Source organism: Fukomys damarensis, unplaced genomic scaffold (assembly GCF_012274545.1).
Source record: "Fukomys damarensis isolate Sample0158 unplaced genomic scaffold, DMR_v1.0_HiC HiC_scaffold_36, whole genome shotgun sequence".
In the NCBI taxonomy this organism is placed as follows: Eukaryota; Metazoa; Chordata; class Mammalia; order Rodentia; family Bathyergidae; genus Fukomys; species Fukomys damarensis.
This window is the reverse complement of record NW_022900948.1, coordinates 48050925-48064031: the sequence shown is the minus strand read 5'-3', so window position 1 is coordinate 48064031 and position 13107 is coordinate 48050925. Positions and strand designations below refer to the sequence as shown.

Sequence of the window (13107 nt, the reverse complement as noted above, 5' to 3'; positions counted from 1 at the left end):
TTATTTGCAGCTGGGCATTGAATACGGGGCCTGTTGCAGGCCTCACGAGCCCCACTGGCAGCAAGCGGCCATGTCTGTCAACGACAGGGGCAGAGGGCTCACCTGGCCTTACGGATGTGGCGGCCACCCCGACCTGCCCTGGACCCAGGCCCTGCCAGCATGTGGCCCTCTGGAGCCCATGGCCTTTCCAGACCAGGGCGGCGCTGGCTACGTGGCCATGTCCGAGTCTAGCTGGGTACAAGTATGTTGGGTGCTAGTCTGCGGCAGCCCTTGGCCAACTGAGGAAAACTGGAGGGGAGCACGCCCCACACAGCCTCCTCCAGGGCCCAACGGCCGCAGGAAATTCCCTAGCTCTGCACAGCAGTCACTGCTGCAGGCACAGCCTGTCTCCTCACCCACGACAAGAGGGCAGAGTGGCTTCAGAGGAAACCATCCAGCACCAGGCCAGCCGCCCACAGCTCATCATCAGAGCAGCAGGGCAGCCAGCTGTCCCTTCCTTCAGTGGTCAGCAGCCGAGTCCTCAGACCCGGGTCCCCAGACTCCTGGCTGTGCCTCGAACATACCTTTCACCCCCTCCCCTGCACACCCTGCCCCTCACAACACAGTCCAGAGGAAGCCGGTCCAGCATTCCAGGCACCATGCCCTGTGCCCATGGTCTTGGAAGCGGCTTGCTAGAGCTGCTGCTTTCCAGATGAGATGGTGCCACAATCTGGTCCTGTGCTGGGGGTCCAGGTGCCTCCACAGGGTGGTGGGCGGTGGGCGGGCTAGGCGTCCTCACCGTGGCGGTGCTGGGCAGGGGCCGGGGGGTGCCTGTCCCGGGCGGTGCTCTCCCAGTCCCTCTTCACCATGATGTACAGCCTCATTGCTGCCTGGGCGTCCTGGATCTGAACAACACACAGCCATGCTAACTGTCCATCGGGGACCACTCGCGGCCACAGGCCACAGCGGCTACGGCCTGACTGCCAAGCCCTTTATGCCAGGCTGTCTTGCACTCCTGTGCCTGGCTATGCCCATCTACAGGGAAGGAAAGGATCCTGAGGCGGAGGGGCAGAGGCCTGGCCTTGTCAGGCTCACTGGGTGACCCTCGTGACCATGGTTGTGTGCTGGGTATAGCACTGGGGCCCGAGGGCCGAGAGGCGAAAAGAGCCCAGACAACCGCAGGCCACTGCAGGTCCTGTGGCAGGGTGGGGGGCTTGATTGCTGAGGGTTTGTGTACCAGGGGCCTGGTCCCAGTGCTGAGGGGTGGGACTTGGCCTCAGAGCCATTAGGTCTTGTGAAAGAGCTGTGACGGCAAGTAGTAGTGTCTCCTCTCACTTCCTGTGTGGCCACGCGACTGCGCCCTCTCCCGCAATCCCCTCCACTTTGGTACCACTCACGAGGCCTCAAGACCCAGTGCCAACGCCTTGCCCATGAACTCCAGGGAGAACCTCTTCTCATGAATTACCCAGCCTCAGGTCTTTTGTTAATGTAACAGAAAATAAACTGACACAGCCTTCGGGTAGACTAGTGAACTTTTCTCCAGATAATTAGGAGAGTTTTTTGGTATTGTGTTTTTAAGATTTAACACTTAAACCTGCTGTGCTTGCTTTCTTTTTCTTTGAGCAGCCTTCTAAAAAAGCTGTCCTAGCCTAGCCACCAGCCACCTCCCCCGTGTCTGCCTTCGGGTGACATAGGCCTGGATATTGGGGTCAGGGACAAACCAATCCTGAAAACTGTCACCCACAGATACTTACTGAACAGTGCTCTGCCTGCTGGACTCTGATCCCCAGGATCTTCTCCGAAAGCAGCTTCAGAGAGGGCCTTCCGCTCTGTGAAGAGAGGAGTAGGTGCCCGGCACTCTGGGCAGGCATCTGCACAGCTCTGCCCGAGGTGCGGACAAGCTTGGCTACTGAGCCCGACCCAAGCAGCCTACAGCTGTAGGCACTGCAGCCACACCAGCGGGCCGGTCAGTGAAGCCGCACAGTGCTGTGTGCAGAGCTGACCCACCCCATGCTTTCCCGAGGCTGGCAATGAATGGAGCGGGGCGGCTCGTGTGTGCTGGGCCAGCGCTACGCTGAGCAGCACCCCAGCCCTACCTTCTAGGTTCCTTTTAGAGATTGAAAGGGAAAAACAAAACAAAAATGCTTCAAGTCAGCTATCAGAGACCAGAACAAACAGCCCCTGACCCCAAGCCCACAGGTCTAAGTACCTTCACTTGCCTCTTGAAAGGTTTGTATTTCTGTGTGTCCCGGATCTTCTTCTTTGGATGATCAAGAAACAACACCTAGAGGAAAATAACGATAAGCATTTTCAATTTGTGGCAGCAGAAACCTTTTTGCAAATAACATCTTACAGAGGAACCCAGTGTACAACACTCCCCAAAACGAGGAAAGGGTGTGAACCTGAACTTATGGAAGGAATTATGAGCCGGACTTAACAGTGCTGCCCAACAGAACCGCATTAATAAAATCTTGAAAGTGAGGAAGTAGGAGAAAAACGGTCAACTGACTGAGTTGATTCTGCACTTGGGGAAGTCGGAAGTGAGATTTCAACAGCTCATCTTGCAACCCCAGCCCAGTCTAGCCTGGCACACGGCCTGTACACAGCAACTCTGCAGGGGGATACGTTGCCCTGGGGGCCATTTCTGAAGATGACTCCATGCACGAGTGGACAGGTGACTTGTTAGTTTTTAGTAAACATTTTATTTTTATCTTTTTGGTGTATAGATGCTAATAAGCATGTGCTCGGCCACTGAGCTCTTGCCTAGCCCCAAATTCAGAGGTCTGAGGCCTCTAAGGTCCTGTGGAGTACTGAGGAGCCACAATACCATGGACGGACACTGTTCTGTCTGCCTACGGGGCTGTCATCAGCAGACCCCTAAAAGGGCAAAGGCTGGAGGCTGCATGCCCTGGCATGCTGGCGGCTGGGCTGTGAAGGGGACCCAGCCTGGCATAGGCTCATCCCAGGAATCTGGGTCATGAGACCAAGGGAACAGGCCCCAGTGGCAGCCTGGGTAGACCCAACCCATGTGGCATCCAAGGCGCCTCGCCTTTGGGAGCCTCAGTCTCCCCCTTGGGGAAAGGTGTAGACGCTACACTGCCCTTGGGCGCGGGAGCACTCACAGCTGGCACTCAAGGCCTGACCTCACAGGACAGGCCTCATGGACCCAGCACCCCAACTTCTGCACCCAGCAGACCCCCTGCAGGAGCCAGGGCCTTTGCTGCCTGGGTGCCAGGTGGTGGGTGCAGAGCTGCAGTTGGGAAACAGGTGGCAGAAACCCTCTTTCCAAAAATCTACAGCGAGCAGGGGCGGGGAAGAGCTGGGCCTTGGTCCCCGGGCCTGAGCACCGAACTCAGTGACCCAGTGAAATCGGTGTTGCTGTCACCCATCTCCCAGTTAAGCTGGGGCTAAGCTCCTGCCTCCCTCCCAGAGCTGGCGGCCTTCCGGGTGGTGGCACTGGAGGAGGGCGGCAGTGGCCTCAGCCTGCTGCAGGAGACCTACCAGCTCTACAGAGACGACTCCGAGGTGGTGGAGAACCTGTGCATGCTGCTGGCCCACCTCGCCTCCTACAGTGAGGGCCCTCAGGTGGGCGGGAAGGAGCCCCGTGGCCTCTGCAACCTCCACTCGGCCAGCACCCACCCCTGCCCCACCCGAGGCTGGCTGTCAGTGTGTCTGAGGCCTTCCCTGGAAGGGAAGCAGGCAACTTGGTCTGCACCAAGCACCGCACTTGGGAACGCTGAGAATCAGCTCTGCTGTCTGTGAGTGCAGCTCAGACCTCTGGCAGTTCTACAAGATTAGGTGAGGCTGCTACAGGGGATCAGGAGGCACTGTACAGAGGTGGCCCAGGGAAGAATGGAGGGGGAGCTCTCCCCGCCAAGCACACCACGGTCCGGCTGCTTCCTCTCAACAGACCATGCAGCTGTTTGTGAACCTACAGGACCCCGGCCCCATAACCAGCACTGGGCTTCCGGCACCAGAGTGGCACATAGGCAGAAACTGGGCTGGTCAGTCAGGCGAGAGCCACAAGGGCTCTGCTGGTGTAAACCAGTTCGCTGTGAGCACCGGGCAGCAGGCTCTCCGCAGGGTGACACAGCAGGTGTCCCTCAAGAGATCCCATTGGGCACCTCAGCCAGTCTCCTGCATTTGCTCTGGCACCGGAGCCTCAGTGCCTGCTGTGGCTCCTGGAACACAGCACCAGATGCAGGTGTTCAACACGACTAGCAGAGGATTCCTGACACAGGGCACAAACTCCAGGATAAAAAGCCCCTTAAAAGCACTTCTGGAGATGGCACGGGGCACAGTGGACCCAAAGCCGGGATGGCGTACCTTTAAATCATTGTGCAGTGCGTGGCCCACCAGGATCCTGCCTTTCAGCATCTCTGCCACTTCGCTCTGCACAACTTCAAGCTCTTCTCCTGAAAATCAAAGCAAAGACATGGTTTTCCAAAACCCATAAATCACTGCCATCCTCCACGAGGCAGCCCCACCAGACTGGAGACCGGCCAGCGTCAGCAGCGCCTGGCAGGGACCACTATCCATGTGCCCTGGATCCCCCCCATGTCAGGCACTGCTGTGCAGCCTTGTCAGGGCCCAGGTGTCTGAGGGCTTCAACTCAACCTAATAGTGCTTCGGGGCTTGAACTTTGTAATTTTCTAAGTAGAAATAAAACCAGCCCTTGCAGGGCGCTCTGGCACACGCCTGCAATCCCAGCACTTGGAAGGCTGAGCCAGGAGGATCACTGCAAGTTCAAAGCCAGCTGGGGCTACACCGTGAGTCCAAGAGCAACCCGAACTACTCAGCAGGACCTTGTCTCCAGGCCACCCCCGTCCCCCAAACAGCCAGCCCTTACCCTTGGGAAGCAGGCAGCATGCTGCCCCAGACCCTGGCTCTAAGACGTCTCCACAATGCCCTTTTGGGGACCGCCCTCCCACCTCACCTCTGGAAGGAAGAGTTCCAGAACCATGCTCCCACCTGTGACTCCACCAACCTCCAGGGCTTGCTAAGAGACCCTGTGGTCTGTCCCCAGTGGCTTTACCCTCGTCCCTAACACACCCCACCTTGGTCCCCAGTGTAGGTGACTAAGTGTGGCGGGGGCTGGGTGGGGTTAAAAAGTGCTAGGACTCTTGGGGTCCTGGGTGTCCTAAGAGAAAGGAACAGAAAATCCCAGGACTGCCCAGCCCGTGCCCACACCCTGCTGTCCTACCCTGCCCAAGGTGCTCGGGCCGCACCCCACTGACGGCCGTCCTGTAGTCCGTCACAGGCTCGGTCGGCTTGATGAACTTGTCGTACACGCACTTCCCGTACTGGTTCACAAGGGACACGCGGGCGGCGATGCTCTCCTCCCCCTGAGGGCCCACGCCCACCATCTCGCAGTCCAAGGCCAAGGCTTTCGTCAGGCTGGGGACCAAAGGCTCCATGTAATGAGCACCCGGGCCGAGATGCCAGGCCAGAGCCCTGCACGCATGCCACTCCTGCGTCCCCATAGAGCCTCTGCCCTGGAGGGAGGCTGCTCCCAGCCCTGGGCTGAGGCCCACGTACCCGTCAAAGGCCTGCTCCTTCTCCAGGCTGATGCTGCTCTCCTTCTGCCCGAGCTGCTTCCTTGCTATCCTGGCTGCCTCCGGGCCTATGGCAGCCTCGATGTCGGCTGGGTCCACATCATCAAACCAGATGTCCTCCCTAAAAGCAAGACAAGAGCAGCTGGCCACCAGAAGGGCAGGTCCCCCTCCGGGCCCGGGCTCTGTGTCACTGGTGAGCTCACAGCATGTGGCTCAGCCCACCCCCACCCCCTCTGCAAACACCTGGCCCAGCTGTGCCTGTTGCCTAATCTTGGCAGTTTCCTGTCATTACTTTTCCAATTAGCAAACGTGCTTATTATCCAAGGTTTAGAAGGCACAGATAAACACAAAGACTATAAACCAAGAACAGGAAGCCCACTGTTAAATAGAATGATGGCTGACATAATCTAAGTACACAGTAACAGGTTCACTACCAAATGGTCAGGCAACTCAGGGGGTAGAACCACAAAGTGGACAGAGATGCCCATGGTGGTGCCTGTGCCACTGCTTGGTGAGCTCCAGCTCTCAGGCTCTGCCCGACACAGTGGAGGAGCCCCCAGCCACGTGCTCCCATCCCCTCACTCATGTAGCTACTGAAGCAGCTGTCTCCCCTGCATGCTGCCCACCCTGCTCACTGCTTTGTCCTGACGGCTTGTCTAGCGCCACACTGGGAGGCACCAAACCCTGTGCCCTCAGCCTTCTACAACGGCCCTGAACACCCAGACGACGGGAAGCAGCCTCTGACACACAAGAATGACTCCTCCAGCTGAGCCGTTCAGAGAGCCACCAGCTCCCAGCTTTGCCCACGCAAAGGACTGCCATGGTGCTTATTAAGCAGTCACGAGGCACTGGGCCCAGCACACCAGTCGCTCAGTCTCCTGAGACTCCTCAGATGGCCACACCCAGGATCCCCAGCCAGCCAGAAGCTAGGGTGGGTTTCCCACTCAGGCTCCAACACTCATTCATGCCATGGGTTCCGACTGGTGCCTTCCTAAGGGCCCAGTTTGCGCCGAGGCAGTGATAAGCAGCCTATCTGGGCTGGAGTGGATTAAAGTAAGACTCAAGGAAATGAAGACACAGACATTCAGGCAGGCGAGACTAGTGACGGGAGAGAGGAGAGCGGCACACTCAGCCACGTGGCCTGCGCCTGTGGTGAGGACAGTGGAGGCCAGGTGTGGTGCATGGGCCGTCCCTGGCTGCAGCAGTGGTGGCCAAGGAGCTGTGTCATTTCCACTGCAGAGGCTTGGGCAGAGACGGCCAACACTCACTCCGTGGGCGGGGCCGAGGAAGAGGCCGCGGCTGCCTCCTCAGCTTTCCGCTTCTTATGCTTGATGTCCCCTGGTTTTGAGGAAATGTCACCATTTGTCCTTTTTTGGGCTCCCTTCTTATACTCTGTTCCGTTGGTCTTTGTGGCAGGTAGTGGCACCTTCCTGTCCCTCTTAGATGCAGAGGGAACAGAGTGCCCAGTGCCCGCCTGGTCTTTTTCTTTTGGTTTCTCGTCTTCCTTTCGTTTCTCTGAGATCTTTCTGTTCTGCTGGATAATTTTGGGCTGCTTTTGGGGATCCATCTGAGAGACAGGAGGCTTTTCCGAGACTTGTGATTTTTGTTTCAGCAGCTAATGGGGTCCAGAATAAAATACAAGACATGTTTTAATTTGGAAATGACATGAAACATTGAAAAGATTTCCCTGTGTATCCACAATACCTACACATATTTCCTGTTGGCATCTTTCTGGTGTTTTGAAAAGGCCACCTTTTTACTTTCACCTCTAAGTACCAGCAGTGAGATGCTTTTTCTTTGCTTATCTTACTGGAATGCATAATTTTACACCTGCACTTTTGTTTCTGTAAAATTCACTCTCATAGGCCACACCTTAGGTGCCTGTTCAGTGACTAAGCAACACAGAGCATGTTGCCCAGGGCCAAGGCAGGGATGAGAAGCCTGTTTCCAATGGGTGGATTTTAAATCACTTCTCTCACAGCCCAGATTTACACTGAGGAGCACAGTGGCCACTTCCTTCATACTCTCTCTGGGTCTGCTGTTACTCAGGATTCCAGGAAGATGGAGGAGCGGAAAGAAAAGCTACTGTCAAATTGGAGGTGCTGGTCTCTCCCAGGATGGGCTCTCAAGTCTTAGAGCCCAATGCCCCACTTCTTGTACTCAAATCCCCAGTTAAGACCTTGGCAGGCAGCAACTAGTTGAGACATGAGGTAGATTTCTACTTACCTGCTCCCCTAACAGTAAAAGATCAAGAAGACTTACTTTCTGACAGAAATCAGAGAAATCTCAAACTTCTCCCTCCTACTCATTTAATTTTGCTTTACTTTCTTGAGAGAAAGAGCCTGAGCTGGCGCTTAGGAAGTCCCGCAGAACTGTGAGGTTGCCCACGGAGCTCTGCCCGGCCTGGGCCAAGACATAAGTTATTAGGGTCGCCCACATTAAGATGCCAGGCAGAGTGTTCAGCTCAAGAAGTTCTTTATTCTGTCCCTCTAGTGCTCACTGTGGTTCCATGAGAGGCGCTCCAGAAACTTCTCTGAGGGTCAGCAGCAGCACAGCACAAACTCAGGTCAGAATGTGTGAATCTGCCTCCCAGTTCTGCCAGTTACTACTGGCTGTGTGACCTTACGCCAAGTTCCCTAGGCTCGCTCTCTCTGTGTCCAAATATCCTCTCTGCAGGATGCAAGAATGTACATGTAATGAATGTAAGTATGTTCCTGCTTATCTTATTGGAACACACAATTTTATGTGAAGCAGGGAGCGACCTCTGCAGCAGCGTGGGTGACCACACACAGAGTTAAGAGCCTGGACTCCTGGGTCACAGGGCCTGGGTTTGAGAGCTAGTTCTCAGTAGGAATCCTGGACAATTTATTACTCTATCTGGGCCTACATCCTCACCTGTGAGAAGAGGAAAACGTCTCTGAGGGGATGACCAAAGAGCACACACTGCATCGATAACCCAAGGCCGGGCGTCTGGACACCTGTTGTCCCCCGGGTGCCGATTCCAAGCTCTGAAAGTCCTAAACTGCAGGACTCCTCTACACTACGTGCCTGCTGTTAGCTACCCGGCAAGCCCGCTTCCTCCCCGGAAGAGGCTGCTTCTCCCGAGAACGGCTCTCCGCACTCCTTGGACTCAAACCGGCCTCGACGGGAGCTTCCGGGGCCCCCGCGTCTCTCCTCCGTGTGTTCGGCGGAGACCCGAGTACAGCCCGGGAGACCGCGCCCGCCGCCGGGCCCTCTCCGGCCTCACCTCTTGCAGCGCCCTCCAGTTCTGAGAGAAGTCTTCTGGGGCCTTGGGAGGTCGCCCCGCGACACCTTTGGGGGCACTCCCCGCCTTCTTGCTTCCTCCTTGCGCTTTTTTCTTCCAGAACCGTTTCTTCTTATTTTTCTTCCCAGTGAGCTTCCTGGCAGGCCCCGGCTGGGCCATAGGTAGGCTCGGGGTACGCTCGGAGGTCTTCGCCTTCATTCTGCGGGTGCTGCGAGGCCCGAACCAGGGAGCCCGAACCCGGAAGCTGCCCGGAAGACGACCTGATAGCGACCCCGGAAGCGCTCTCGCGCGCCGCCCGCGAGCCTCCGCGGCGTGCTCCAGCCCGGAAGCGTGCTTTTCTTCGCGACCGGCTGGAAACTGGGACCCCACCCCTGGTTCCGCACGGCCGGAGTGGGGCGAGGCAGTCAGGGTTGCTGTGTGATCTCGGGATCTCCCTGAGCTCCAGCGGTCGTGAGAGATGAAGACGCCGGAAGGGATCCGGGGAGGCTGCTATGGGCGTAGCACCGCGACAGAGGGGCGGGCCCTGTGCGACCTCACCCTCGTAGTGGGGAAACTGAGGGCCAGGAGCCTGCCCTGCCCGGTTATCTGGAGCCCTAGGGCCTTAGAGTTGCTCCATCACTTTCTGGTGGTAATGATAAAGCGCCATTAAGGCCACGATGACATAGATTGCTACTGTTACAGTAGCAGCAGTAGCAGTTGAATAGCACAGGATGCTTGGCCCTGACACTGCCTTTCTTGGGAGACACCGCGCTTGTGGCTGCCACAAGCCTGCCCCTTGCCCTCCAGTCCTTCAGGGGATAAGGGGGACAGGAGGGCCCAAGACCCGTGCTCAGGGAGCACTTGGAGGGGCGCACTGTGGGGCTTCCAAAGAGTTGGTGGGGAGCTGTGTATTGTTTTTGCGTTTGCTGTGCTGGGAGCGAATCCGGGCCTCCAGCATGCCCCAGCCCTATCCTGAGGAGCCCCGGCCCTCTTCTGCCCTATGGAGCCTCAGTTGGTTCTGGACAGCAGACAGATGCCAGCTGTGACTGAGGCAACCCTGTGGCATTTCTGCAGGTCCGCATGGGGAGTGGGGGCCTGTGGGTGGAGACAAGCAGGTGGCCTCCACTGTGCCATAGGGAGGTGGCCTCCAGAAGGCGAGGGTACAAGGCAGATTCCTGGGTGGATTGTATCTGGAACTGGGGAGGGGCTGCCGGAGAGGACTGGTGCCAGGCCATGTAAAGCGACAAGAGTCACCGTGCAGAGATGACTGTAGAAGATGAGGAACCGGGGTTGGGGCAGAGAATGGGTCAGGACTTGCTGCTTGGGAGCTCTGAGGGAAGGACGGGCAGGAGCCCAGAGTCAGAGACACCCAGAGCGATGGACACACAGTACTGAATGTTCTGGAAAGGTCGGGAAGGTGAGGGCAGAGGTGGGAGGCTGCAAGTGGCACCGAGATGGGGGGCATTAAGTATAATTTGAAAGGGTTGTGAGTGTGGGAGACAGGAGGAGAACCAGCCCCCGAGGTGACCGTCTTACCTTGTTCCTGAGATGGCTAGGGCTGGGGCTGAGATAGAGGACAGTGCAGCCCCGGGGAAGCCTGCGGTGTTCATCGTGTGTTTGCTGAGGGGGACATGCAGGTACGAGATCTCGACATCTCACGGCTGCTTCTCCCAGAGCGTCCTCCATTAAGTAGCGCCCCCATGTCCCCCACCCTGCCGTGTGTCTCTCCACAGGCCTCCTCTGGCCACTGTGTGATGTGCAGCTTGCTCATTTGCTGGCTGAGTCTCTTTCCCAGCTAGAATGGAAGTGCCAAGAGGCCACGGCGGCTGTCGGGTTGGCTGATGGCCGCCTCTATGGTGTCCAGCACAGTGCCTGCCGGGCCTATCGCAGAGCTCGGCTGGGCATCTGTTGGCTGAATGGAATGAGCAAATCTAGCTTCAGGAGCAGAGAGCTGATGTGGGAGGGTGAGGAGAAATGAAGGAGCCAAGCCTGGAGGAGAGGGTAGGAGGGACCCAGAGCCTGGCTGGCACAGCAGAGATGGTGGCTGGGTCCCCGCTAAGGCAGAAGAGGAGACAGGCTGCAACTTCAGTGGTTTGAAGACAGCAGTGGACCCCTGTTGGTCATTAGAGGGAGGGCATGCTAGCAGCCCTTCATCACTGTGACCAAATAGCTGATAATCAACTTAAAAGGAAGAAACATTGGAGGTGCACACCTGTAATCCCAGTTACTCAGGAGGCTGAGTCAGGAGGGTCACAAGTTTGAGTACCTTAGTGAGATAATAAAAATTAAGAAAAATGGGTTGGAGGGCCAGGAATTTGGCTCAGTGGTTCCACCGCCTGCCTGACAAGTGCAAGGGCCTGAGTTAGATCCCCGGTACCTGCCCCCCACAGAAAAAATGGGTTGGAGATGTAGCTCAGTGCTCCCTGTGGGAATTTTTGGCTACCCATAAGAGGAAAATCAGATGTGGCTCACTTTTAAGGTGAAAACAAACTAAAATTTTATTAGGAAAGAATCACAGCTAGCTACTCCATAGACAGAATAGACAGAAGCCCTGGGCGAAGACACATCTCCTATTTATGAGAGTCTCGATAGCCCCTTGAAGGCCACTCCACCAGTGGCTTCACTTCCTCTGGTGACATTACCTCCTCCTTCAAGGCCCCACCTTCTAAAGGTCCCACCAGCTCCCAGTAGCCCCACAGGTGAGGCCCAAACCTTCAACACGTGGACCTTGGGGGGCATTCAAGATCCAAACCATAACAGGGAACTGAAGCATGGGGTGTCTCAAGTGTGAATCAGAGACTGTAAGGACCTCCAAAGAAGGCCAGCGGGATTGACAGTTATTTGGTGGTGTCAAAGACAGATGTAGGGCCACTCACCTGCCCTGTGACTGTCCCTCTAGAGTGCAGGCCAGATGGAGTTGGAGGTCAGGGGACAAGGACACAAAATGTCTGCAAGGAGCCAGTGCAGAGGACACAGGGCCTTCCTAGGTGAAGGGAGCAGCAGAGCGAGTGGAGTGTGCGAAATGGAGTCAGGAGGAAATCGTACCGAGAACCAACAAAAGGACCACGTCAAATCCAAAAGCTTCTGACAGCAAAGGGAAACACCCACCAGTGAAGAGACAGCCTGCAGAATGGGAAAGCAGTCCTCAGGGTGTTAGCGGGTAGTTCTGGGCTCGCCAGTCGTACATCTCCTAGGTCCTTGCCTCAAGTATTGAGTGTGAGAAGCCAATAATGGTGAGGAGTGAAGGGTAAGGGAAAAACTGGCTCTGCGGAGTGAGCCTGGGCTGGACAAGAGAGGAAAGGGGCAAAATAAAAGTAAACCCTGGTCTGGAAGACACAGAATGGGCTACTGTGAGGAGTAAGAATAGTGAGGCTCCGTGTGGCGCCTGTATCCTCACATGTCATCCACACTTCTGGGAACCTGTGAGAAATTTTACATACGGGGTCCTGGGAATTATTTGATGCTGTCCTGGAGTCTGGAAACAACAGTTCTGTGTCAGTTACTCTTCTGTCATTGCTGGCCGAAATACCTGCCACCCAAAGTTAAAGGGGAAGGGTTTATTTAGCTCAGAGTTTTAGAGGTTTCAGTCCACATTTGGCTCGCTCCAAGGCAGGGATGGCAAACGGGCCTCACAGAGGAGACAAACACGGCACACACCAAGTAGCAAAGGCAACAGGCAATCTTAAACAGCATCTTTCTGTTCCTTTTATCCTATTCAGACCACCGGAATTCAGACTACACTCGTGTAGTGGTTTAGTAATCACACGCCCTGAATCCTAACATCACAGGTCCCAGATTTAGCTACCTTCAAAACATACTATATGAGGGCTGGGATTTAGCTCAGTGGTTCAGTCACCTGCCTCACAAGGGCCCGAGTTCGATCCCCGGTACCCAAAACAAAACAAAAACTATTTGAGGCTTTGGGGGGAAATCTGGACACAAGCTATAACAAGGGCCTACTTGCTTTACCAGCCAGCCTTGTCACATATCACAAGAGCACTAGTATCTAGAATATATAAAGAACTCAAAAAGTTAGACGCCCCCAAAATAAAAGGCCCAATCAAAAATGGGTAACGCACACTCCGCAGAAGTACGGATGGCCAAGAAATACATGATGCTCGACATTCCTGGCCATTAGAGACGTGCAAATGAACACAGGCTCTATCTTACCCCGGGAAGAGTGACTGTCATCAAGAAATCAAGTGATAGGGGACCAGGGATTAAGCTCAGTGGTTCCACCGCCTGCCAAACAAGCACAAGGACCCAAGTTCGATCCCTGGCACAAAAAAAAAAAAAAAAAAAAAAAAAAAAAAAAAAAAAAAAAAAAAA

At 55.7% G+C, this 13107-nt stretch overlaps 1 protein-coding gene across 3 annotated transcripts; it reads right to left on the bottom strand.

The window, feature by feature from the left end:
• Nucleotides 1–9: 9 nt before the first annotated feature.
• Nucleotides 10–9095, bottom strand: Rexo4 (REX4 homolog, 3'-5' exonuclease). Of its 3 annotated transcripts, XM_033759251.1 has the most exons (9): nucleotides 8782–9095; nucleotides 6803–7149; nucleotides 5518–5655; nucleotides 5183–5376; nucleotides 4306–4394; nucleotides 2199–2263; nucleotides 2076–2086; nucleotides 1734–1808; nucleotides 10–884 (listed from the first exon to the last, which is right to left on the bottom strand). In XM_033759251.1, the coding sequence occupies exons 1-9, from the start codon at nucleotides 8995–8997 to the stop codon at nucleotides 775–777; spliced, it is 1245 nt and encodes a 414-aa protein (XP_033615142.1). In that variant the 5' UTR covers nucleotides 8998–9095; the 3' UTR covers nucleotides 10–774. The 3 variants fall into 3 exon arrangements, with proteins under 3 accessions (XP_033615142.1, XP_010607206.1, XP_010607207.1); XM_010608904.3 differs by lacking the exon at nucleotides 2076–2086 and having other exon boundaries at nucleotides 11–884; nucleotides 2189–2263; nucleotides 8782–9093; XM_010608905.2 differs by lacking the exons at nucleotides 2076–2086; nucleotides 8782–9095 and adding an exon at nucleotides 8430–8756 and having other exon boundaries at nucleotides 11–884; nucleotides 2189–2263.
• Between the last annotated feature and the right edge of the window lie 4012 nt (nucleotides 9096–13107).

Excerpts from the sequence above, each read along its gene's own strand:
- Rexo4 (XM_010608904.3), bottom strand. The coding sequence starts at position 8,997 with ATGAAGGCGAAGACCTCCGAGCGTACCCCGAGCCTACCTATGGCCCAG. Across the intron at positions 7,150-8,781 it reads ACTGGAGGGCGCTGCAAGAG|CTGCTGAAACAAAAATCACA; the intron begins GTGAGGCCGGAG and ends GGACCCCATTAG. Across the intron at positions 5,656-6,802 it reads TCCTCGGCCCCGCCCACGGA|GGAGGACATCTGGTTTGATG; the intron begins GTGAGTGTTGGC and ends TCTTGCTTTTAG.